The 25,360-nt window shown below is 44.0% G+C and overlaps 1 protein-coding gene across 2 annotated transcripts in view; it reads right to left on the reverse strand.

Moving 5' to 3' along the window:
* UVRAG (UV radiation resistance associated) overlaps nt 1-25,360 on the reverse strand; it is a 112,213-nt gene that overhangs the window by 78,424 nt on the left and 8,429 nt on the right. For both annotated transcript variants that reach the window (XM_061629051.1, XM_061629050.1), the window contains 2 exons: nt 5,982-6,099; nt 1,513-1,547 (listed from right to left, as the gene is read on the reverse strand). In XM_061629051.1, the coding sequence (XP_061485035.1) occupies nt 1,513-1,547; nt 5,982-6,099 (153 nt within the window). The remainder of the gene's footprint in view (nt 1-1,512; nt 1,548-5,981; nt 6,100-25,360) is intronic.

A 25,360-nucleotide genomic window follows, 5' to 3' on the forward strand; every position in this document is an offset into this window, starting at 1 on the left:
GCATGCACGCCTGCAGATGCTTGCTGGAGGGAGAGGTGTGTTTCTGTGTGTGTGTGTGTGTGTGTGTGTGCACTGATCTATCTACTACTCCGCTCTCATTCCCCAAATGCTCACTAACACGTCATCAGTTCTGTTGTCTGCAGTGCACAATCTAGCATCCCCATCACCACCACATTGCTGCTTATCGGTTGTTGTTGTTTTTAAAAAAGCGCAGCAGCTCAGCACTATCACCCACTGGTGTTGGGAGACAGGACTGTACATCTTCAAACTACGTGTGTGGGTGGGGAGGGGGATACCAATTTGATTGGACCATTGCATTAAGTGAAGAAAGCAACACCTCCCTGTCTGCAGGGAGCTTTTATGAAAAGGGATATTTGGAGATGTGATTTTGCCAAGTATCATTTTTTCAATTAACAGAGACTAAAATTACAATTAGTGGCAGGGGGGGTCACAATTTTTTTTGAGCTTACAAAGGGCATGTCCTATACTCATGGGAACCACTGATCTAGAACATGCATTCACATTAGGAAAACTTTTACAAATGAAAAGCAGTTCAGCAACAGAAAAAGTTGCAGGAGAGGCTGTGCATCTCCTCCACACAAGATTTTCTAGGAAAGTCTGGCTGAATATCCAGTCTTAGTGCAATGAGCTGAACAACAGTGTTGTACATGCAAAAGCCTCTGAGCATCTAATACCAGGAGCAGCCAACTTTTTTTGTGCTGAGGGCTGCACTGAACTATGGTCAACCTGCCAGGGACCACATGTTGAAGAGAGCATGCTAAAGTGCAAAAGTGGGTGCGGACAATTTAAAAATTTTCTTTTTAAAAAAGGTTGGGGGGTCCCAAAAACCTTTCATCAATACAGAATCACAGCAGGAGACCCACAGGAGTGGTCAGTAAAAACTAAAAAAAAAAAAAAAACAGATTTCAAGGAGGCTTGGGGGCCACAGAAATATTTTGGCATCATTGCGTCACAGTGCTCCTTAAGAACCGTAAAGAAAAAGCCTAAAAGAGTAATTTTTTTTAAATGACAAATTTAGGAGGGTTTTGTGGGCCACAAAAACCTTTGGGGGGCATGGGCAGTCTGTGGGTTAGCTACCTGTGATGCAAAGGAACCAAGCTTTTGGCATAAGTAAGGCTGGAGACAAGATAATTTCTTTTTTTTCAAGAAAGGGACGAAGAGAGTTTGGAAAAAAATAAGTTCTTGTGGTGCACACAGTCACTCCACATTTATCTAAAGTTTTAATAGTGTTTCAAAATCTGTTTATCCAAAGGCAACTATGTGTTTGCACAACAAGAAACAAAGCCTCGCTCAGCTTTCTTAAAAAACTATTGCCGGTCTCCAGGTTAATGCAGCAATGCACACATCTTGCCAACTTGCACACAAAGTCAAATGGAAACACTGAAATACTTTAAGTTTTAGTCAGAACAATGTTTCATTCAACTATCAGGATAATTTAGGGAAAAGATTAATACAAAACTTTGTTGAAGCCTCACAGTGAAGTCAACTTACCAGGGAATTCTTTATCACTTCACTTTTATAAAATTCTGGAAAAGGAAATAAAATTAAAGAAAAAGTTAGTGGCCAAACTGCACAGGTCTGGGATACAAGGATTTTATGCCATGGAAAAGATTCTTGCAATTGTATGAAAGATACATTTTGTTTTATCTTTAACCATTTTATTCTAGTGAAAACTGACTAATGTTCAGTTCAAAATAACCATAAATAACCTTTATGGAAAATAACCTGTCTTGAGCAAATATATCTTAGCGTAACTTACTAGTGACAACAAGTGGGTGTTTTCAAGATCTCCCACTTGGCCGTGGCCTAACTGCCCTGAACAAATATATCAACCTTAGTTTTCTATTTGTAAAATGGGAATAATAATTTTTGCATAGGCAGAGAACAGGACAAAAAAAAAAGTTATCCACATGAAGCTTTAAGGATAATTTCCAGATAAAATAATCTCTTCAATGACAGAAGGATAAAGTTTTCCATATCTTATTAGGTGGGCTCAAAATCTTTCTCCCTAGTCAAAAATGCAGCAAAACATTTAGAGGTCTTGTTCCACACACTAGTGGCATCAAGCTCCACCAACCTAGCCAGTTCAGTGAAAATATTAGGCACGCATCTGCACGCACACACAAAGAACACTGGAATTAGGTTTATTTTAGGTCTACTGCATCGAGCTATTACTGCAGAACTGTTGCTTGGCTTTAGTTCCAGAAGGAAGAATGTTCCTTCGCTCCAACCAGTATTTAGTTAAAACTAAAATTCCTTGGCTATTAGGAACTAAAACCTCCACAGACTATAGCCAATTTTGTTTTTTAGGTGAGCAAACAGACTAAGTCTGTAACACTGTACACACTGACTTCGGAGAAAGGGCCATTGAACTCTGAGACTGACAAGTAAATACACATAAGGGCAGCCCTGCTGGATGAGAACAGAGGTCTCTCTGGTCCAGCTTTCTATTCTCACAGAGCCCAACTAGATGCTTCAATGGGAAGCCTGCAAGCAGGACATGAGGGCAACAGTCCTCTTCTGCTCGTGTGCCCCAACAACTGGTATCCAGCAGCACAGTTTCTCTGATACTGCAGGTGATATATAGCCATCACAGGTGGTAGCATAGGGTTGTTCTGTAAGAAACCAGGAGGTAAAGCCAATGCATAGCCAACACAGGATCTGAAATCAGACTGTTCATGTCCAATGCTCTATACCATACTACTTCAGCGCATGCCTACTTGAGAAAAAAAATTACAAATTCTGCAAAATACACCACCATTAGAGAGCCGGTGAGGTGTAGTGGTTAGAGTGCTGGGCCGGGGAGACCAGGGTTCAAATCCCCGCTCTGCCATAAAGTTCACTGGGCGATTTGGGGCCAGTCACTGTCTCTCGGCTTAACCTACCTCACGGGGTTGTTGTGAGGATATGATCAGGAGGGGGAGAACATGTTTGTAGCCACCTTGAGCTCCTTGGAGGAAAGGTGGAATAGAAATGTAATAAATAAGAGTAAACAAAATGAAAAAAGCAAATCAGGCACTATTATGTAAAACATCCACAATTGCATAATTTAATCCCATTTACATTCTCCATGTTTAGAAACTGGACATTTTCAATTCCGGATACGGGCATGCTACACTTGCGGGGGGAGAGAAGTCCAATTTGTTCAAAAGATGTCAAAAGAAGACATTGCAGCAAATTCTGCGAATACTTTGGTAAATAAATATTCCAAAAGGATTGGTCCCTGGAACGAGCTTGAACCTTCTTAAAAGACTATCTAGCTTAACTTCAGCATCATTTCGGGGCTTTGAAAAAAGTGGTTCTTCCCATGCTGAACTGAAAGGACGGCTCAGGAAGAATCTCTTTAAGAAGCCCAGACAAACTGTTAGGATGACTGTCTTACTAGCTCCAGCCTCTTCTCTTTTGATTATTCAATGTGAGAGAGCTGGTACAAGTGGCAATATTTAGTCCTCAATCCTGCCAGTATACAGCAGGCAGAGATCATGAACTCAGGTTGTATTCTGTGTTCTTAACAGTTGTTCAAAACTTAATTACCATGGAGATAAGCACCTTAGAAAAATATGAAGATAGATTGTGCACAGTCTGGGGACAGGTCAGGGGTACATAGCACAAGTTCTTTGTGTCCACGGTGCCTAGGAAAGCAAATTACAGCTGCCTGCAACAACGTGATGAACTTGCATTTACTTATCAGTAGACAGAGGAAAGAAGATCAGACCACGCAAACTAAGATGTAAATATCCAAAGACATTCTACACTAAGCAGTATATGGACATCTGTTAATCCTTTTGTGGCTACCAGTATAGCTGCTGTAGAGTGCTCTGGGGTCAGTAAAACTGACTGAGTTGCAAACTATTGAATTTAATCAAAACAGAATCAAATAATTTCAAGAGTGATTTTTTAAAAAAAATAACAGATTCTATTACTATAAGGATTAGTATAAGTCTAGTACTTCAGGATGCAACACTTCTTCAGTTTGCGTAACTATCAACCACGTGCTATGGTTTTCTGTGCCCTTACAAGGCGTGTACTTTCTCAAGTCCAGACACCATCAACAGTGAGCCTTAGAGGAGACCCATTCTCCCCCCTCCTGTGCATCAGAGGTGGCCTTGTGAGACCAAGAATGAAGTCACGGGCAAGGCAGGGGGGTATAGGTCTCAAGTCAAAATCGAACACTGCAGGAGATGCAGGATAACTGCTGAAATTCCCACATCTCCTCCTCCTCTTCCCTGGCCTGTAATGTACAAAGTATTGTTTTTCTGATGTGCTTTTCATTGGTTGCAACTTGCAGTGCAATCATGCCACATTAATTGTTTTGCATCACTACACATTATTATCAAGAAAAAGGCAGTGATCGCTACCAACTCAGATGGCTTCCAAAGAGGATTAGACAAATTCATGGAGGATAAGGCTATCAATAACAGCTGGTATAGCACAGTGGGGAGGACAGCCTGGCTGGGAGTCCAGAGTCTGAGAGTTCAAATCCCCGCTCGCGTCTCCTGGGTGTCAAGGGCCAGCTAAAGATCACCCCCACAGGGAGTGGCTCAGGGGTGACGTGCCCTGCCACCTGTGCAGCCGTGGGCAAGCTGCAGAGTCCCAAGGAGCCCAGTTGCCCCCCAGCTGGCAGTTGCGGACAAGGAAGAGGCTGGCTTGTGCAGCTGTGGCAAGCTGAGCAGGCCGTAGCCAGCTGGGGAGGACTAGCCTCAGAGGGAGGCAATGGGAAACCCCCTCTGCATACCGCTTACCATGAAAACCCTGTTCATAGGGTCGCCATAAGTCGGGATCGACTTGAAGGGAGTCCATTTCATTTTTTCCAAGGCTATCAATGGCTACCAACTCTGATGGCTACATTCTTCCTCCACTGTTGGAGGCAGTATGCCTGCATATACCCATTGCTGGAAACCACCAGAGGGAGAGTGCTATTTTGCTCAGGTCCTGCTTGCAAGCTTCCCATAGGCCTCTGGTCAGCAACCATGAGAACAGGATGCTGGACTAGATAGGCCATTGGCCTGATCCAGCAGCCAGGCTCCTCTTGTTCTTAGGAAGCTGCAGTTTCTCTCTCAGCGGATGCACACCTTCCATGCTATCTAGTCCCAGTCTAAGCCTGAGCATCAAATTAGACCTTACGCTAACTGCATAGTTAGCAACTACATCTGAGGGGTTTTTTTTAAAAAAAATGCTAGGTACATGCATACACCTGATTTTCGTAAGGACTGTATCAGGTAGGGAGTTTAACCCTTCTCTCCCCATAAGTGATCCTGAGGAAACCCACACATGCCAACTAAACTTATAAAAATACATTTGGGAGGATTGCAACGGGTGGAAGAAAGGTTAAATACCACCCCCACCCCACGTTGTGCACATCCCTGAGCCAGTATTTCTTTCAAAACCAGGACACAGTTGCTAACGACAGGATTAAAGTGACATTTTATTTATTTATTTAGATTTCTATACCGCCCTTCCTCCCAGCAGGAGCCCAGGGGGGCAAACAAAAGCACTAAAAACAGACATTAAAACACATTAAAACAAAACAACTTTTTAAAAAAAAGCTTTGGAGACATCTTTAAAAAAAAAAAGGTTAAAAAGCAATTCCAACACAAATGCAGAGTGGGATAAGGTCCCAACTTAAAAGGCTTGTTGAAAGAGGAAGGTCTTTAATACGCGCCAAAAAGATAACAGAGATGGCACCTGTGTGATATTTAAGGGTAGGGAGTTCCACAGGGCAGGTGCCGCCACACTAAAGGTCCATTTCCTATGTTGTGCAGAACGGACCTCCTGATAAGATGGTATCTGCAGGAGGCCCTCACCTCCAGACCGCAGACATCAAGCTCAACCTTCAATCCTCACTTACACAAGATCTCTCTCAAGGCGTTTGTGAGGGCAAAACAGAAAACTTTGCATAGACCATTTAATGACAAGACAAGTGGGGGGAAAGTAATGCTGGTGTTAGGGCTTGAACGTACCTTTACATATCTTTGCATTATTACACAAGTGAAGAGTGAAGTAGGTGTCCAGGAGGCGATAACCATTCCTATTAACAATGTTCCGTGCCGCAATGTTCCGTAAGTGGCGAAGACGCCGCTGCAGGGAAAAGGAAACGTTAAGAAAAATTAAAAGAATGAAGTGGCAATAGTAACATTATGGTGAAAATGCACAATATACGTTATAACAAAGTATAACGAACTGGTTTCCTGGCATAATTAAACTGAAATGTAAAAACTGCATTTTAATTTAATTTGAAACATAATGTTATTAACCCAGGCTTGATGTGATTCATTTCCTCTTAAAGTATTGAAACACCGGATTCCAGCTTTTCATGAGTTTTCATGTCTTTGTGGGTTCCTCAAGAATGCTATCAACTTATCCACATTCAATTGTTGCCCAATTTTCCTTATTAATTCTATCTTGGTCATAAAACTCCAGCAGCTCCAAGATTTCACTAGTCTGTTTCACACAACATGTTAAGCCAAATGATGGCTTAACATCAGTGCATGAGAATGCCGGTTTATGGCTGCTTTACTCCGCCCTAGGCATTCTGTGCTGTACTTGAGCTAAGCCATTCTTTAAATTATTGTGTTGTCCTAACCCAGGCTTATGGCTTAGTTCTCTCTAGAGTAACCATAAGTTTGTCTTGTGGTTTCTCCTCATGGTTTGTCTAGTCACACTAAACTATGGTTTGGCTTAGCATGTTTTCTGAACCAGGCCATTACGTACTGAGAATCATTTAGTGGAAAACTATTGAAATGAAAAATTATCCACTTCTCATTATTGCTAAGTGGAGAATTAAGCTGTTCTTGTGGCATCCAAACAACTTCTATAAACTGTTTATATGAGCTTCTAAATTTATAGTAGCTGCTGCTAATATTTTTAGCAAGGTTGCCACAAATCCACTCTATCTGGGAGTACATCCCATGAATTAGCATGACACCATAGCACAAATACTAATTGACCATCAATGTTTCACAACTGTAAGGATGACTAAGTCTTAAAAGTTGGGGCTCATGTACCCTTAAAGTACTGTGCTTGGGAAATTCGGGAAGTGTAGCTTTCATGTGAAGCAGACTTTCCCATCCTTTTGGTTCCCAAATGTTGCTGAACTACAACTCCCATCAGCCTTAGACAGCATAGCCAGTGGTCAGGAATGAAGGAAATTGTAGGTCAACAACATCTAGGGACCCAAAGATTGGGAAAGGCTGATGTAAAGCCTGTGTAGCACTGCTGAATACGACCCATTAACACAACCAAGAAAGATATATACATCCTAATGTTAGAAGGTTGATCACTACTGCACAACTAGGACAGGCATTCACCACTACAACACAAAACAAGTAACTGGAACTTGCTTAAACTACAAATGTGAATCCACAGCACAGCATTCACAATGAACACACACACTACATAGTGACATCACAGTCTAATGTTGTGTGACAAAATTTATTGGGATTGACATTCATACAAATGTGTGCACACACAAATTGCCAGCTTAGTGTGACTAGAGCAGAGGTGGCTATGTTCATACCCTCCAGATGTTACTCAACTCCCATCTCCCATCAGCCCCAGCAAAGATGGCCTGCAGTGAGGGATAGTGGGAGTTAATAAAAATAAACTTTATTTCTACCCCGCCCTTTTTCCAATAGGACTCACAGCGGCTTACAACTAAAAACAACACCATTAAAACATACAGAGTATATTATTAAAAAAGAATTAAACTATGAGAAAAATTAAAACCATAAAATATAGGTTACAAACAGTGGACAATTTAAAATAATAAAATCATATAATGTAGTCACCAAACCTATGACACTTAATCCTGGTCGTTCTCTATCCCAAATGCCCGTTGAAATAAAACAGTCTTTACTTGTCGCCGGAAAGACGGCAAGGAGGGAGCTGATCGCACCTCACTCGGAAGGGAGTTCCACAGCCTAGGGGCGGCCACCGAAAAAGCCCTATCTCGTGTCCGCGTCATATGTGCTTGTGAAGGTGTGGGGAACACAAGAAGGGCCTCACCTGAAGATCTCAAATCCCGGACAGGTTCATGTAGGGAGATACAATCTGTCAAATAGCCTGGACCTGAGCCGTATAAGGCTTTGTAGGTCAAAACCAGCACTTTGAATTGTGACCGGAAACAAATCGGCAGCCAGTGGAGCTGTTGTAACAGGGGAGTTGTATGGTCCCTGTAACCAGCCCCGGTTAGCACTCTGGCTGCAGCTCTTTGTACCAATTTAAGTTTCCAAACAGTCTTCAAAGGCAGCCCCACGTAGAGCGTGTTACAGTAGTCTAAGCGGGATGTAACCAAGGCATGCATCACCCTAGTCAGATCAGGTAGCTCCATGAACGGGTGCAGCTGGCGCACCAGTTTTAATTGGGCAAATGCGCTCCTGGATACAGCAGCAATCTGGGCCTCCAAATTCAAAGCTGAGTCCAGGAGTACACCCAAACTGCAAACCTGAGACTTCAGGGGTTGTGTGACCCCATCCAGCACCGGTTGAATCCCTATTCCCTGATCTGCCCTCCGACTGACCAGGAGTACCTCTGTTTTGTCAGGATTTAATCTCAACTTGTTTGCCCTCATCCAGTCCATCACTGATGCCAGACACTGGTTTAGGGCCTGTACGGCTTCCTTGGCTTCAGGTGGAAAAGAGAAATAGAGTTGAGTGTCATCAGCATACTGATGGCACCGAACCCCAAAACCCCGGACAACCTCTCCCAGCGGTTTCATGTAGATGTTGAATAACATGGGGGACAAAACGGAACCCTGAGGGACCCCATAGGTCAATGGCCAAGGGGTCGAGTAGGAGTCCCCCAGTACCACCTTCTGGGTTCGGTCCTCCAGGAAGGATTGGAGCCACTGTAACACAGTGCCCCCAAGTCCCATCTCGGCAAGGCGGCCCAGAAGGATACCATGATCGATGGTATTGAAAGCCGCTGAGAGGTCCAGTAGAACCAGCAGAGACACACTCCCCCTGTCCAGTTCTCTGCGTAGGTCATCCACCAAGGCGACCAAAGCCGTCTCTGTCCCATAGCCAGTTGTACTCCAGCAACATCTGAAAGGCACCACAATGGCTGCCGCTGGGATAGAGCATCAGGCCAGTTACTGGAATGGTACTCTCAGCTAATGTACTAAACTTGCAGGACATCCACTAAGCATACTATCCATCACTGGTACATCTTGCAAATTGGGAATAAAGCCAAAGTAAGTAAAAGAGCAGAACTACAGATTTGTCTGTTCTCTCTGTACAGAAGGACAGAACCACCAACGTGTTGAAGAGTAAAATGAAGTAGTTTACAGCTTTTATGATCAACACTTCATCACAGCCACTTTCCCCTACCTCCTTGCCTTCTACTATTCTGTTATTTTCCACAGTGGTAGGAAAAGATTAGCTGTTCACATACATCCCTACTCCCCTGGGATCATCTGAAAGTTGCCGCACACAAGTGAGGAGCACAATATGGATAGGAAGGGCTGCTCTAAACCATTGTGTCCCCCCACCTGCCTGGCACTCATTGTTCCAACATGGCTGTGATCAACTGTGAACTACAAGAAACAGAGTCCCATTTCTCATGTCTCTGGTGACTTTTAAATAGAGGAATCCAACCTGAGGAGCCCAAGCCCTTCTTGCCCATCAAGCTGCTCCCAACCAACACTTCAAAGTTCTCCTCTCAAGGGCTGCTACTTCCCCAAACCATTTCCTGAACCACTCCAGCCTCATTTGCAACCACCTGGTTTCACATTAAGTGCTCAAAAGTAACAGCAGGCGGATTGCCCAGCTTCAGAGTACGCGTGGGCTGCGTGATCTGTTGACTGTCAATTCAGAACGCTTATAATCGCATGAAGAGGATTCCAACAGCAACGTATAGGTTTACAAAAGAAGTGCTGCAGAAGCTTCTCAAGTGTCCTCTTCCTCTCGCGATTTGTCCCTTGAAGAATCAAATTTCCCTGTACTATTCGTATTATTCTAGAGTCACCATTTGGCAAGCTACACAGACCTGAAGCTGAACAGTTAAGACAGAGCACTTTGCTTGTAATCAGCCTTAGTAAACACAAAGTTCCATCATGCATAAAATGCAGACTCTATTTATACCAAAAGCTTTTTCTGCACTGCTCTGGATGGGTGCAGATACCAGACAGGAAGCCTGGAGACCACCTGAACTTGCAACTGATCAACGATTAACACCACACCAGACGGGACATCTGTAAGCTGCCAAAGGTACCAGTGAACAAGCTTTCCCTAAAACTCTGACAACTAGCACCATGTAACAGACCTAAATCCAAAACCTGACTGGAGCAACACATGTTGGAAACAGATGGGGCCAAACTGTGGTTTCAGATAGCCAAGCAGTACAGAAAAGACACAGAAATGAATTAAGGTGCTTGCCTATGACATAAAATCCATTATCATTTCTATTCTCCTATGCCTTTTTGTTGTTATGTGCCTTCAAGCAGATTTTGACTTATGGCAACCCTATGAATCAGTGACCTCCAAGAGCATCTGTCATGAACCACCCTGCTCAGATCTTGTAAGTTCAGGTCTGTGGCTTCCTTGATGGAATCAGTCCATCTCTTGTTTGGCCTTCCTCCTTTCCTACTCTCAGCTACATTGCTCTCAGCTTCTTCAACACTCTCAATCCACGTTAAGGTGTGCATCCTAAAGGGGGTTACAGCACATACTATTCACAAATATTCTAAAAGACAAGAAAATTAATCAGGAGTATAAAACATAAGGAAATTAATGTGCAAAGAATGACCTGTTCAATTTCAATATCCATGGCAATGCTGGCTAATTTTTTTTATTCAGATGTGATCACATTTTATATTTTCTTCAAAAAGGAAATGGACTGCCTTCAAGTCAATTCAGACTTATGGCGACCCTATGAATAGGGTTTTCATGGTAAGCGGTATTCAGAGGGGGTTTCCCATTGCCTCCCTCTGAAGCTGAGAGGCAGTGACTGGCCCAAGGTCACCCAGTGAGCTTCATGGCTGTGTAGGGATTCAAATCCTGGTCTCCCAGGTCATAGTCCAACACCTTAACCACTACACCACACTGGCTCTCATTTTTTTCTTCTTCAAAGACGTCAAAATAGGTAATGTCTCAATATTTGTATATATATATATATATTGCAGCTAAACGACAGCATTATTTAGAACATTCTACCTTATTCAGGCTTTATTGTCAAAATTAATTAATTTATATGTAGGCATAGGAGGCAAGATGAAGGAGGAGTAAAAATTGGAGGAAGAAATATCAATAATTTAAGATTTACAGATGATACCATACTACTAGTAGAAATCAGTAATGATTTGAAACAAATGCTGATGCAAGTTAAAGAGGAAAGCACAAAAGCAGGACTACAGCAGAAATCAGAAGAAGGCTAGGACTGGCGAGGGCAGCTATGAGAGAACTAGAAAAGGTCCTCAAATGCAAAGATGTATTACTGAACACTAAAGTCAAGATCATTCAGACCATGGTATTCCCAATCTCTATGTATGGATGTGAAAGCTGGACAGTGAAAAAAGCAAATAAGAGAAAAATCAACTCTTTTGAAATGTGGTGTTGGGAGGAGAGCTTTGTGCATACCATGGACGGTGAAAAAGACAAATAATTGGGTGTTAGAACAAATTAAACCAGAACTATCACTAGAAGCTAAAATGATGAAACTGAGGTTATCATACTTTGGACACATCATGAGAAGATTCACTAGAAAAGACAATAATGCTGGGAAAAACAGAAGAGAGTAGAAAAAGAGGAAGGTCAAACAAGAGATGGATTGATTCCATAAAGGAAGAAAAAGACCTGAACTTACAAGATCTGAACAGGGTGGTTCATGACAGATGCTCTTGGAGGTCACCCATTCATAGGATCGCCATAAGTTGTAATCGACTTGAAGGCACATAACAACAACAACATGCTGTAAATTTGGTATTCTTCCTTTATGCGATTTTTCTGAATTAGGGAAGAGACACAGTTTTCAGTTCGTCTCCACCTTTCTTTTCAGAAAAACTAGTCAAACTCCACCCCTTTTATTCTAAAACCTGCTCAGATCAGCTTGAGTTTTTTGGGGTTTTTAAAATTCAGCTTCATGCAGATTTCACAACTGACTAATAGATCAACCCATTTGTCTTCCAGGTGTGGCCAATGGAAACGCTTTGCTGCAGGCTCAGGCAGAGACAGTGACTGGCTCAACGCTTTGCTGTGGGCGGTCCTTAAAGGTCTGAAGTTAGCAGTGGGGAAGGGAGGTGTGGTCAGGCCGAGAGCAGAGTCGCTTCTGGCTGCTTTTCAAGCAACTAGTGTGCCCCATAGCCTTAGTTTAGCCTCCCAAGTTCTAAATGATTTCAGATAATGGGAGTTTAGCGTAACATGCTGGAATCCTCTAGTTTGATGTGTAGGCATATAGATTCACTGCATTTATAGCATGTCCTGCTCTGGATGCTACCCTTCAGCCAAGATAAAGAATTTAATCTGGGGTTGTTCTAATGACTTTAACCACTAACTCTGCCAAGTCAGAACACTACCTAGAAAGGATATATAATTTCTCGAGGTGTCACAATTTATTCAACAAACGTAGAACTCATTGGGACTGTTTCATGTACAGGATTGCACTGCTATTCATAGAATTGCAGAGTTGGAAGGGGCCTATAAGGCCATCGAGTCCAATGCCTTGCTCAATGCAGGAATCCAAGTTAAAGCATACCTGGCCACTGGCTGTCCAGCTGCCTCTTGAAGGCCTCCAGTGTCGGAGAGCCCACTACCTCTCTAGGTAATTGGTTCCACTGTCGTACTGCTCTAACAGTTAAGAGGTTTTTTCCGATGTCCAGCCGAAATCCGGCTTCCTGCAACTTGAGCCCATTATTCCGTGTCCTGCACTCTGGAACGATCGAGAAGAGATCCTGGCCCTCCTCTGTGTGGCAACCTTTCAAGTACTTGAAGAGTGCTATTATATCTCCCCCTCAGTCTTCTATTCAGGAAAACATGGTTTATAATGGGTTGTTATTCTTGTCACCAAAAAAAACTCTTCTTGATCGAAAAAGAGAGACACGATCAGAAAGTCACCAGAAAGGGAGAATGTGTATACACTTGTAAGAGTTAATCTCCCAATTGTTTCTATGATCATCCCAGAAAGCCTTACTCGCCTGAGCGTTAAAGGGCTGGGACTGTGCAGTACAGATACCAGAATGAAACCTAGTTAAATCATCCACAAGTGATGAAAAGGTCACACCAGAGCAGTCATGTGGGGCAGAATTTTTTTCAAAAATTGGGAAATTTTCCAGAGAAGTTTACTGCTGCTACTACCCACCCGTACACTACGGTCAATATCAAAGGCCTACCTCCGGGTGCCTACTCCGAGGGAAGCTGAGAGGCTGGCAACAGGGGAGAGTGCATTCTCAGTGGTGGCCCCCAAATTATGGAATGATTTTTTTGATGAGGTGCGCCTGGCGTCAACACTGTTATCTTTTCAGCACCAGGTCAAGACTTTCCTCTTCTCTCAGGCATTTTAGCATGTGTTTTTAAACTGTTTTTTAAAAATGTGTTTTTAAATTTGTATATTTGTACAGTAGGGCCCCGCTTTACAGCGATTCGCTAATACAGCGGTCTCAATTAGACACAATTAGACTAAAGCCCCATTCATACGGCGCTTGTTCCACTTTTACGGTGGTTTTCGGGCATCATGTGCCATTTTATTCAATGGGTTCTGCTGTACAGCAGTTTTTGCTTTACAGCGGGGGTCCAGAACGTAACCCGCTGTATGCGTGGGGCCCTACTGTATATTTGTTTTTAATGTTTTTAATTGTTGTAAACCCCCCAGAGAGTTTGGCTATGGGGCGGCATACAAATGTAATAAATAAATAAATATTTTTTTCTACGGAAAATTTTCCATATCTTTTAAAAAATGCAGTTTAATAAAATGAGTAAGATAAATGAACTGATACAATACAAATAAATTGGCACTTTCAAAGTGGCAATTAAACTATATTCAGATTACTATAAGCCCCCTTCTCACGTTGCATCCCCATATGGAGGAAGTTGTTTTAATGGCTGCTGGCCCCACCCTCAATGTCCGCCCATTCAATGGAAAGGGCAAACAGGCTATGTGTACCCTGGGCAGGGACCGGCACAGGGGCAGGTCCATCTGGCCAAGTATTATCTACTCTGAATAGCAGTGGCTCTCCAGAATCTCAGTCGGGGAGAGGTTTTTCTCATCACCTGTTCCCCGATCTTTCCAACTGGAGGTGCCAGGGACTGAACCTGGAAACTTCTCACTGCAAAGCACGGACTCTATCCCTGAGATAGGCCTCCTTCTGGCAAGTGGGGAAGAGGAGGGGAAAAGGCCACCCAGAAAAAATCTGTGGGCCTCAGCAACCAACTTAAGTTATTTTGCTTAAACAGGAAGAAACCTGGAATCTCACTTGGACTGGACCATGGGACTAACTGCAGGAGGGGAGATGTGAGGCAAATGCTACAAGTCTTATCCAGTTGCCAACACTGCCAAGATTGGCCTGGGGATAAGCAAGTGAGCTCCTTTCTGCTGAAGGCCAGTGCAAGCAGAGAGGGGTTTCATTCTATGCATTCTGTCTTTAAGAATTACATATCAGTTGGTCCAACCCAAAGGAAGACTAGAGCTCTAATTCCATATATGATGAAAATGGAAAGCCTTCAAGTCTATCCTGACTTATGGCAACCCTATGAATAGGGTTTTCATGGTAAGTAGTATTCAGAGGGGGGTTACCATTGCCTCCCTCTGAGGCTAGTCCTCCCCAGCTGGCTAGGGCCTGCTCAGCTTGCCACAGGTGCACAAGCCAGCCCCTTCCTTGTCCGCCACTGCCAGCTGGGGGGTAACTGGGCTCCTTGGGACTCTGCAGCTTACCTACGGCTGCACAGGTGGCAGGGCACGTAATCCCTGAGCCACTCCCTGTGGGGGTGATCTTTAGCTGGCCCTTGACGCCCAGGAAACACGAGCAGGGATTGGAACTCACAGACTCTGGACTCCCAGCCAGGTTCTCCTCCCCACTGTGCTATACCAGCTCTCCATATATGATAGCATCTATTTTATTTTTCTAGCAGAAGAATGCTCAAACAAATCACTTCTCAGACCAAGTGGAAAGGACTGCTGCTGAGTGCCCCAAGGTACAAGATGGCATGGTAGTACCAGCTTTTCTCTGAAATACTCTCACTGTCACAATGTGAAAGATTTTGACATGAGAATTATAAAAGCAGATTTGCCAACAAGGCCCTAATAGCACTACTGTAGCCTACTTAAGACCTCCACCATCATTCCAAAGCAGTTTTTACTGGTGTCAAAAACAAGTCTCAAGCCCACAACTTTAAGGCAACAAATTCTGAATGCTGAGATCTTTTAGGGATGCAAACATCTAAGAACCCAGTAGCACTGAAGCTTAAAGCATGGGCCCTGGTGACGGGGACCTGGCTGGCACAATGTTATGACTTCCAGGTGAGCTCAAGCCCTAGCACCTCCTGATTAAGCACTACCTGGAAATAAAGGTATGTTTATACAGACCAGAATGCACCAGCAAAACACAGGGATCCTGCTTCTCAATGACACACTCAAGTCTCAGATTCCCATCCCTAAGGGCACAGGGAATGCTTTAAAATAAATGGGGGTGCCACAGCATCTGATTGTCCTGATGCGCAACCTATACTCTGCGCAAGAGGCTACTGTAAGGACAGAATATGGAGAAACCGATTGGTTCCCCATTGGAAAGGGTGTGAGACAGGGGTGTATTTTATCACCCTATTTGTTTAATCTGTACGCAAAACATATCATACGGAAAGCAGGATTGGACCAAGATGAAGGAGGTGTGAAAATTGGAGGGAGAAATATCAATAATTTAAGATATGCAGACAATACCATACTCTTGGCAGAAACCAGTAATGATTTGGAACGAATGCTGATGAAAGTTAAAGAGGAAAGCACAAAAGCAGGACTGCAGCTGAACGTCAAAAAGACTAAAGTAAAGACAACAGAAGATTTATGTAACTTTAAAGTTGACAGTGAGGACATTGAACTTGTCAAGGATTATCAATACCTCGGCACAGTCATTAACCAAAATGAAGACAACAGTCAAGAATTCAAAAGAAGGCTAGGACTGGGGAGGGCAGCTGTGAGAGAACTAGAAAAGGTCCTCAAATGCAAAGATGTATCACTGAACACTAAAGTCAGGATCATTCAGGCCATGGTATTCCCAATCTCTATGTATGGATGTGAAAGTTGGACAGTGAAAAAGGCGGATAAGAGAAAAATCAACTCATTTGAAATGTGGTATTGGAGGAAAGCTTTGCACATACCATGGACTGCGAAAAAGACAAATAATTGGGTGTTAGAACAAATTAAACCAGAACTGTCACTAAGAACATAAGAACATAAGAAGAGCCTGCTGGATCAGGCCAGTGGCCCATCTAGTCCAGCATCCTGTTCTCACAGTGGCCAACCAGGTGCCTGGGGGAAGCCCACAAGCAGGACCCGAGTGCAAGAACACTCTCCCCTCCTGAGGCTTCCGGCAACTGGTTTTCAGAAGCATGCTGCCTCTGACTAGGGTGGCACAGCACAGCCATCACGGCTAGTAGCCATTGATAGCCCTGTCCTCCATGAATTGGTCTAATCTTCTTTTAAAGCCATCCAAGCTGGTGGCCATTACTGCATCTTGTGGGAGCAAATTCCATAGTTTAACTATGCGCTGAGTAAAGAAGTACTTCCTTTTGTCTGTCCTGAATCTTCCAACATTCAGCTTCTTTGAATGTCCACGAGTTCTAGTATTATGAGAGAGGGAGAAGAACTTTTCTCTATCCACTTTCTCAATGCCATGCATAAGTTTATACACTTCTATCATGTCTCCTCTGACCCGCCTTTTCTCTAAACTAAAAAGCCCCAAATGCTGCAACCTTTCCTCGTAAGGGAGTCGCTCCATCCCCTTGATCATTCTGGTTGCCCTCTTCTGAACCTTTTCCAACTCTAGAATATCCTTTTTGAGATGAGGCGACCAGTACACAGTATTCCAAATGCGGCCGCACCATAGATTTATACAACGGCATGATGATATCGGCTGTTTTATTTTCAATACCTTTCCTAATTATCGCTAGCATGGAATTTGCCTTTTTCACAGCTGCCACACACTGGGTCGACATTTTCATCGTGCTGTCCACTACAACCCCGAGGTCTCTCTCCTGGTCGGTCACTGCCAGTTCAGACGCCATGAGCGTATATGTGAAATTAAGATTTTTTGCTCCAATATGCATAATTTTACACTTGTTTATATTGAATTGCATTTGCCATTTTCCCCTATCCAACGCCCTCCTCATATCATCCACCAGGGCGACCAAGGCTGTTTCAGTTCCATGTCCAGTCCTGAAGCCCGATTGGAATGGAGCTAGATAATCTGCTTCATCCAAGTGTGTCTGTAACTGTTTGGCCACCACATGCTCAATCATCTTGCCCAAGAATGGTAAGTTAGAGACTGGGCGGAAGTTATTCAACTCTTGGGGATCCAAGGAGGACTTTTTCAGGAAAGGCTTTATTACTGCCTCCTTGAGGGCTAATGGCATTGCACCCTCTTCCAAGGATGCATTCACCACTGCCTTGATCCCTTCACTCAGTCTCTCTTTGCAGCCCATAATGAGCCACGTAGGGCAAGGATCAAGCAAGCAGGCGGTCGGCTTCACTTCACTTCAAGAGCACCTTGTCCACTTCCTCAGAGGGAAGAGGCTGAAACCGATCCCACCGAACCGGAATGCAACTGGCCGACTCTGGCCCACTACCTGTATCCACGGCGTATGGAATCGTGCTCTTCAGGCGCTCAATTTTATCGGCAAAGTGTTTGGCAAATGTGTCACAGGAGGCTTTAGAATGTTCCATGGGTTCCTGAGCAACTGGACCGACCAGGCTTCGGACCACTTGGAACAACCTCCTAGGACAACACTCTGCGGACGCAATAGAGGCAGCAAAGAAATCCCTCTTTGCGGCCTTTGTTGCCACTTGATAGGCAGCTATGGCTGCTCTAACCTGTGTCCGATCGTCTTCAGAGCGAGATTTCCGCCACCGACGCTCCAGTCGTCTCACCTCCTGTCTCAGACCCTGCAACCGTGGTGTATACCAGGGCGCAATCTGAGTTCTATTCAGGGGGAGAGGACGTTTCGGAGCCACCCGGTCTATGGTCCTGGTGATCTCCCTATTCCCTATATCTTCTGGTCATGGACAGGCCCGGAACAGGGGATGGATATTAAGCATCTACCCTCGTTCCCCTAAGCTGGCATGGCCTGCCACTCACACCTTTCCAGCGTCTGCCGCCTAGCCTTTTGATGTCATGGCTACCCACCCTCCCCCGCGTGTCTCCCTCCGGTCTGCACATGTCCACCTCCCCGTCGAACAGGCAGGCAGGTCCCCACCCCCAGACAAGACACACAGAATCACCCATAACTTTCTAGCTTCACAAGGGCGGTCAGTTCATCTGCAGCCAATGGCCGTTCGTCTCACGCCGGGCTGGGCTTCCACCACGGCTCTCTCCTGGCCCTTGTTCCCCTTCAGCATGATCAATGGCTCCCTCCACTCTCAAGTCCTGATCTTCTGGAGCTTCCGGAGCAGTCGGCAGAGGGCGCGCCGCATCATATTGCTGGCACCACGGTCTCGCCCTTCCTCTCCCCTGCGGACAAGCCGCAGAGGGACGAGGCGGCCGCGCAGGCAGCGCCCAAACCCGCCACTCCTCGCCCCCAGCCAGGCAACTTCCACAATCAAGCAGAAGTCATCCCGAGGTGCTTTGTCGTCCTCTTCCTCTCTCACGACCTGTTCTTCTGGAGCAGCCGGAGCAGTCTGTGGAGGGCGTGCCACGTCGCGCCGCTAGCACCACAGTCTCTCCCTTCCCTTCCCCCGCGAACAAGTCACAGAGGGACGAGGCGGTCGCACAGGCAGCGTCCAAGCCCGCCACTTCACGCCCCCAGTCAGCCAACTCCCACACCCAAGCAGGATGTGTCCCGAGGCCACTAGAAAACGTCATCCCAACACAGCCAGCAGAGCCGCAGCGGGAGACACAATCACCGCGGCGACAAGAAACGTCAGTGGCCGGCGCCGGAGGCACGTCCTCTCTCGTCGCGTCCTTTCTCGTCGCGGTAGGCCCCACTCGATCCCCAGCCTCAGCCCCAGCGGCGCTCTCTCGCCACTCTCACCGCAACCGCCGCCCACGCTGCAGCTCCACGTCCAGTCCAGGGAAAGGTAAACAACAACAACAACAACAAGGGCACAGAGGTTTCCCCCCCAAAATGGCAATTACACAGAATCCCTACATCATGATGTTACACACCCTTTCATGCATTTATATTGTGCCAAAATGTCTTAGCACTCACTACATAAGTGCAGAGTAACGTCAAGTCACCCAGTTTTACCACATCATCCTACAGAGTTGCAAAACTTATTTCCTGTAATTTAATGACAACTGTCTAGACAAGACTGCTAGAAAACAGTTTTTGTTTAAATGCTTATTCTTGTGCTATTAAACATACTTGTTGAACTTTCTTGGTGCCTTTGTAGAGATAAGTTAAAGAGTTCACCCTGTAACTTTAAAAAGGTGTAATCGTCACTTTTTTTAGTTGTTTGCTGATAAATTAGATTCCTCATAGCCCCCATTATGGTAGCCAACCTCTGCTACTCATTATTTCTCTGCCATCCCATTCCCACTACCCTATCACCTAAATGTAAACAGCAGCTTATTTATTTATAAAAATATTTGTATACTGCTATTTCGTTAAAAACATCAAAGCAGTTTACAACACATTAAAAACAACAACCATGGAATAAAAAACATAGCTTGACTCTGTGATCCTCTGCAGACATAATTACATGCATGATAGGAACAGCTGCAAAGGTTCCTGGGCACTGCTGTATAAGAGTACCATGCCAGACTCTAGCACTTCTTATACAGAAGTGGTCATCACATCTGACACTAGCATAAGGATTCTGGTTGTGGCTCTAGGAACTAGAATATCTACACAGCTCTGGAGAAAGCAGTGAAAAACGGCAATGTCCACTTCATCTATGTCTCTCAGAATGCAGTGGATCTTATGAGACCAGAGCCTTAAAAATGCAAATAAGGCCCAAGACAGAACGGGCAACTGACAGGAAAGTTCAAGCCACCCATGACGATACAGTTCTAAACTAGGGATGCCAGATTATAACCTCCCCTCAGAAAGGCTGCAATGCACTGCCCACTTTTTGCACTGAAAAAGTGCTAAATCTAGGTTGCAGGAATTATCACAAAATGCAAGCCTAACTCAATGGGATCTACTTCAGCATCAACATGTTTAGGATTGTGCTGCACATTTTCCAAATGCAAACATTAGCGCTCTCTTAACAAAGTGTTTAGGTGGAATTAACGAAAGCAGGATATATGAATGCCACACCTATTTTTTCCCTATAGAAAAAAAAGTTAAAACAGTTTTAGCAGAAAGCTACCAGTTTGTACATGGATTCCAACAGCCTCCGACACTTTCCTGTATCAGCCTCTTGCCCAGATGCCAAATCATACAAATTCCCTGTGGCTTACAATGTAGTTCAACAGCTGTCCTCCTCACAAAAGACAACAACGAAAAAATGCTGCGCAGCTTTCCCAGCTGAATTTTTTTTTCCAAATTCAAAGGTTCCTTTGCTTAAGGACAAGCAACACGCTTTTAGCAAAATCTGGTCAGAGATTTTGTCCAGAATTAGTTGATATTCACCAAAAGCAGAGTTTTAGCAGCTCGAACAGCGTGGGATTAAGATAAAAGCAGACATACTGCCAATACACAACAGAGAGAAGGCTAAGGGCAAGGCAAATGTAGAGCTTAATACAATTAAATGCGCACAACAAAAATGTTTGGTACTTCTGGAAGCTGGAAAAGAGGAGACTAACATTTGAGAAACAAAGACTGAAGCCTCTGACTCCATGTGTAGTCAGGTTTACCCCACATTAGGAAGTCTGCATAACTGTATAGCTTACTAGATTGCATTAGGTGAACATAGACTCCTGTGAAGCAGTTACAAGCCACAACATCACAGCACCTCTCTGCCAACTGCCAAACAGGTTGTCCAAAGGAGATTAAACAGTTTGGCAAACTTCATGAAGTCCTGCCCACACCAAGTAACACGATGTCATATTATTATTATTAAATTTATTTATACCCCGCCTTTTGGCCAAAGGCCCTCAAGGTGGCTTACAAAGAAAAATAAACACAAGTATAAAAATACAACAATAAAAGCAATACAATTTACAAATTAAACTAAATAACAAATAACGTTAAGAAAAAAAATGTTAGAGGCCTTGGCAAATAGTCAAACCAGAAACCACTCTGTGCCCTCTTAGCCTTGAGCACTATGCATAACTGTCTGTAGTACCTGGCCCCACAACATGATTTCATTTTCTGTGTTTACATAGCTCATGTGCTTGGATAGTGAACGAACTAAACTAAGATACCTGATTTTCTAATCCTAAGAGGTCTCTTATTTCTAGTTAATTTGTAAAATGGCTGACTGTAATGAAGAGACAATGACTTCATGCAGGGAACGAATACACATGACTTAACTAGAAGTGTTTACTGGGCTACTTAAAAAGTTTTAAAATATGGTCCCACTAACACATTAGATTGATTACATGTTGATTTATTAAAGCAAACAGTTTCAGGTACAAAATTAGTACATTTCCCTCAGTTTTCAGCCTCACATTGTTGTTCATAGCATGAAAGGCAGGTCTGTGTTCTTCTCTCCATGCCTGCTACGAAGGAGTTATCACTTGTAAACGTTAATCCTTGCACAACTGATGCGTAACTTCAAGCGTGCATAGGAACAGAAGCCCTGCTGGATTCAGGCCAAAGGTCTACCTAGTCCAACATTATATTTCTAACTGTGGTAAGCTAGATGCCTCCCAAAGGCAGTGAAGCTCCCTTGTCAGCCTCCAGAACCTGTTTAGAAGTGTAGTGCCTTTGAAGGTAGCCACTGATAACTCACTGGAATTTCTAATAGTCACTGATGAACTCACATATGTTTGGCCGCTTAAGTTAAAAATAGACAACTTTTCAAAAGATGACACGTTTCCCTAGGAAATGATAATGGGTAGAAACAGTCAAGCCCAGGTTTTGAGATTCCTGATTTTCTGTCCATATAGACAGATTCACCCGGTGCCTACTTTACTGACTATCCAGATATTATTGCATGACACATTGCAGCTGCAGAAATTCCACCTCCTATTACAACCATTGAGAACCAGTGTGGCATAGTGGTTAGAGTGTTGGACTACGAATCCCCACACAGCCATGAAGCTCACTGGGTGACCTTGGGCCAGTCACTGCCCCTAAGCTTCAGAGGAAGGCAATGGTAAACCACCTCTGAATACCGCTTACCATGAAAACCCTAATCATAGAGTCGCCACAAGTTGGGATTGACTTGAAGGCAGTCCATTTTCCATTACAACCATTAAAGTGAAGGAGCTCTTTTGAATCCAACATCCTAGCTGGGGAGAGAGAATTATCAGCTAATGGGAACACAACAGACATGGGGGAATTTAACTCTTTCTCCCATGCAGCAGTCCTGAGGAAAACCTCTCCTCCAAAACTAATATTTGGTTTCCTCCAAAAAAAAAATACTAGCTTCAGAAAAGTGATTTTCCTCAAGACCACAAGTGAAGAAAGGGTTAAAATACCCCCTACTCCTCTTCTATATCACATTAATTATCTGCCCCTTCCTACTTAATGCAATTTGCTTTTTAAAAATATAGCACCTTAGCTGCATAGATTTATTTAGTATTTTTAACTTCAGTTTGGCCCATATTTATATATATCTATAGTCCCACTAAAAACCAGTGTGCTTTGTTCCAACCATAGTTACAACCTAAGTTTTTAAACAAACCTCCTCTGGACTAAAGCCTGGTAATGACCTGCAGCAATTTACAGCGAACAAGTAAAGTAAGTAAACTGGCCAACTTCCAGCCAAAGTCATTTTAGAATACAATCTGGTTTCCTGTTAACAGCAAAACAAAGGGATATGTGAATTCCCTAGCAACAGTGCAAAGTTTACTATTTTTCTACGTACACCATTTTTACATGAAATCTTAGAAGTCTTGTTATCCACCAGCCACCAGCCAAACAGGGAGATTAGAAGTTCTACCCTGTTTTAAAACTATTGCATTGCTGATAAAAATCTTGGCATCTAACCACCAAATAATTGGACAATCACACTTTCCTCCTCCAACAGGCTGACAGCCACTAGAACTTAAAACCTATGCCAAAGGATTTAGCAATCCTTTAATGTGGTATTTCTGAAGTGCAAGTAGGAGCACAGGCTGACAGTGTCCTCTAGAACCATACTGCAGTTTTAACAACAGCAAGAACTGTAGGAAATCACAAGAATACTGTGCATATATCAGTTTATAGGTCTAGTTCAAGAATAGACTGCTATGTAAGTCCCCATCCCCTCATAAATTCAGGTCACAAAATCCACTGCCACATGCAAGAAATAATTGTACCATCCACAACTGAAAAAAGTATTAAAAGGTTGTAATAAGAACAGTATTCTTTCCTACGACCCATACTGCTTTTTACTTAACAGTCAGCGCTTATTTCAGACACCTTATTAAAATGCTGGGACAGAACAGAACACTAACTTGCTAAGCGCAAGAACTATTCATGGTCCACAGTTGCAGCTGACCCAGATCTCAAATATTTACACCGTTGTATCTACCTTCAAAGTCAGCATTATCACAATGTTGTGCATGGTTATGGTGGTGTTGCAATTATAAGCACTCATGTTCAAGTATCTGGACTGCCGTTTCAATTATCTATGGAATGTACTACAGTACACAGAATGCTGGAATTTTAAGCAGTAGGATTATAACTGCAAGTTTATAGCATACGGTTTACTTACTGGTTTCTTATATTTTATGTCCTGCTTTTCTTCTGCCACACTTCCCTTAAGGCAGCAAACGAAGGGTTCCTGGCCTATCTTCCCTCCAGGCATGGACCCAGACCTGCAGGTGACTCCATCCTGTGACTTCAGACCATACTAATGGCTAGTCTTTCGTCCGGAGAGACTAACTGCCCGAGCACAACCGAGGGTAGAGAAATTACTCGACAATGTCAAATACCAGATCACCACATTATTATGGATGTGACAGTGACTTTATGCAGCTGTAACACACTCTACATGGGGTTGCTTCTGTAGACAGACTGAAAGCTTCAATATCTTCTGATCTGACAACTCTGATCTTGTATCAGCTCCTGTTTGAGTCAGAAGCAGATAGAAAGCAAAGTGTTGGCATTAGCCTTTAAAGCCCTGAACAACTTAGGACTAGGTTGTCTTTAGCAGAAGAGCAGGATATAAAGTTATAGCACTATACTATTTAGTCTGCAGGATCTGTAGAGGGGCCAGAGTTAGGGGGGAAAAGTCAACCAAGGAGTATCAAGCCACAAAACCTGAAAGGGGATTGGCAGTGAAGAAATGACAGTGGTAGGATAACCTGTGGCTTCATTATTTGATTCACAACTCTTGGAAAAGACAACAATCCAACTGTGGGAAGAAGGGGTGTTTCTTGAAGCCAGACTTCCACAACCATCTGTTCTCTTTCATATTTTGGACTGCGATTCGTTACAGCCCAAGCCAGCATGGCCAATAGTCAGGAATTATGGAAGTTGTTGTCCAGTAATATCTGGAGGGTACCAGCTGTAGAAAGACTGTCCCAAGGTATAAAACAAGCCCCTGGGAAAAGAGGGTTTAAAAGAGGGTGCATTCATGGAGGAAAACACCATTAAACAGATATTGGACTGCCTTTAAGTCGATCCCGACTTATGGCGACCCCATGAATAGGGATTTCATGGTAAGTGGTATTCAGAGGGGGTTTACCATTGCCTCCCTCGGAGGCTAGTCCTCCCCAGCTGGCTAGGGCCTGCTCAGCTTGCCACAGCTGCACAAGCCAGCCCCTGCCTTGTTTGCAACTGCCAGCTGGGGCAACTGGGCTCCTTGGGACTATGCAGCTTGCCCACGGCTGCACAGGTGGCAGGGCACATTACCCCTGAGCCACTCTCTGTGGGGGTGATCTTTAGCTGGCCCTTGACGCGCAGGAGACATGAGCGGGGATTTGAACTCACAGACTCTGGACTCCCAGCCAGGCTCTCCTTCCTGGATATTCAATGGAGATATATCTTTAAATGGCTGATGCTGGGGACAAACAAGGTGGGCATCATCATGCTCTGCTCACAACTCTCTATAGAAATATAGCTGGTCACTGTAACAGACTGCAAGAGTAGATAGAACTGGGTCTGATCAAGCAAGGCAATTAGGGGTTTTTTTATAGGAACCACGAACACACTGTAAACTATAT

The sequence above is a fragment of the Rhineura floridana genome, chromosome 5 (genome assembly GCF_030035675.1).
Source record: "Rhineura floridana isolate rRhiFlo1 chromosome 5, rRhiFlo1.hap2, whole genome shotgun sequence".
NCBI classification, from domain to species: Eukaryota; Metazoa; Chordata; class Lepidosauria; order Squamata; family Rhineuridae; genus Rhineura; species Rhineura floridana.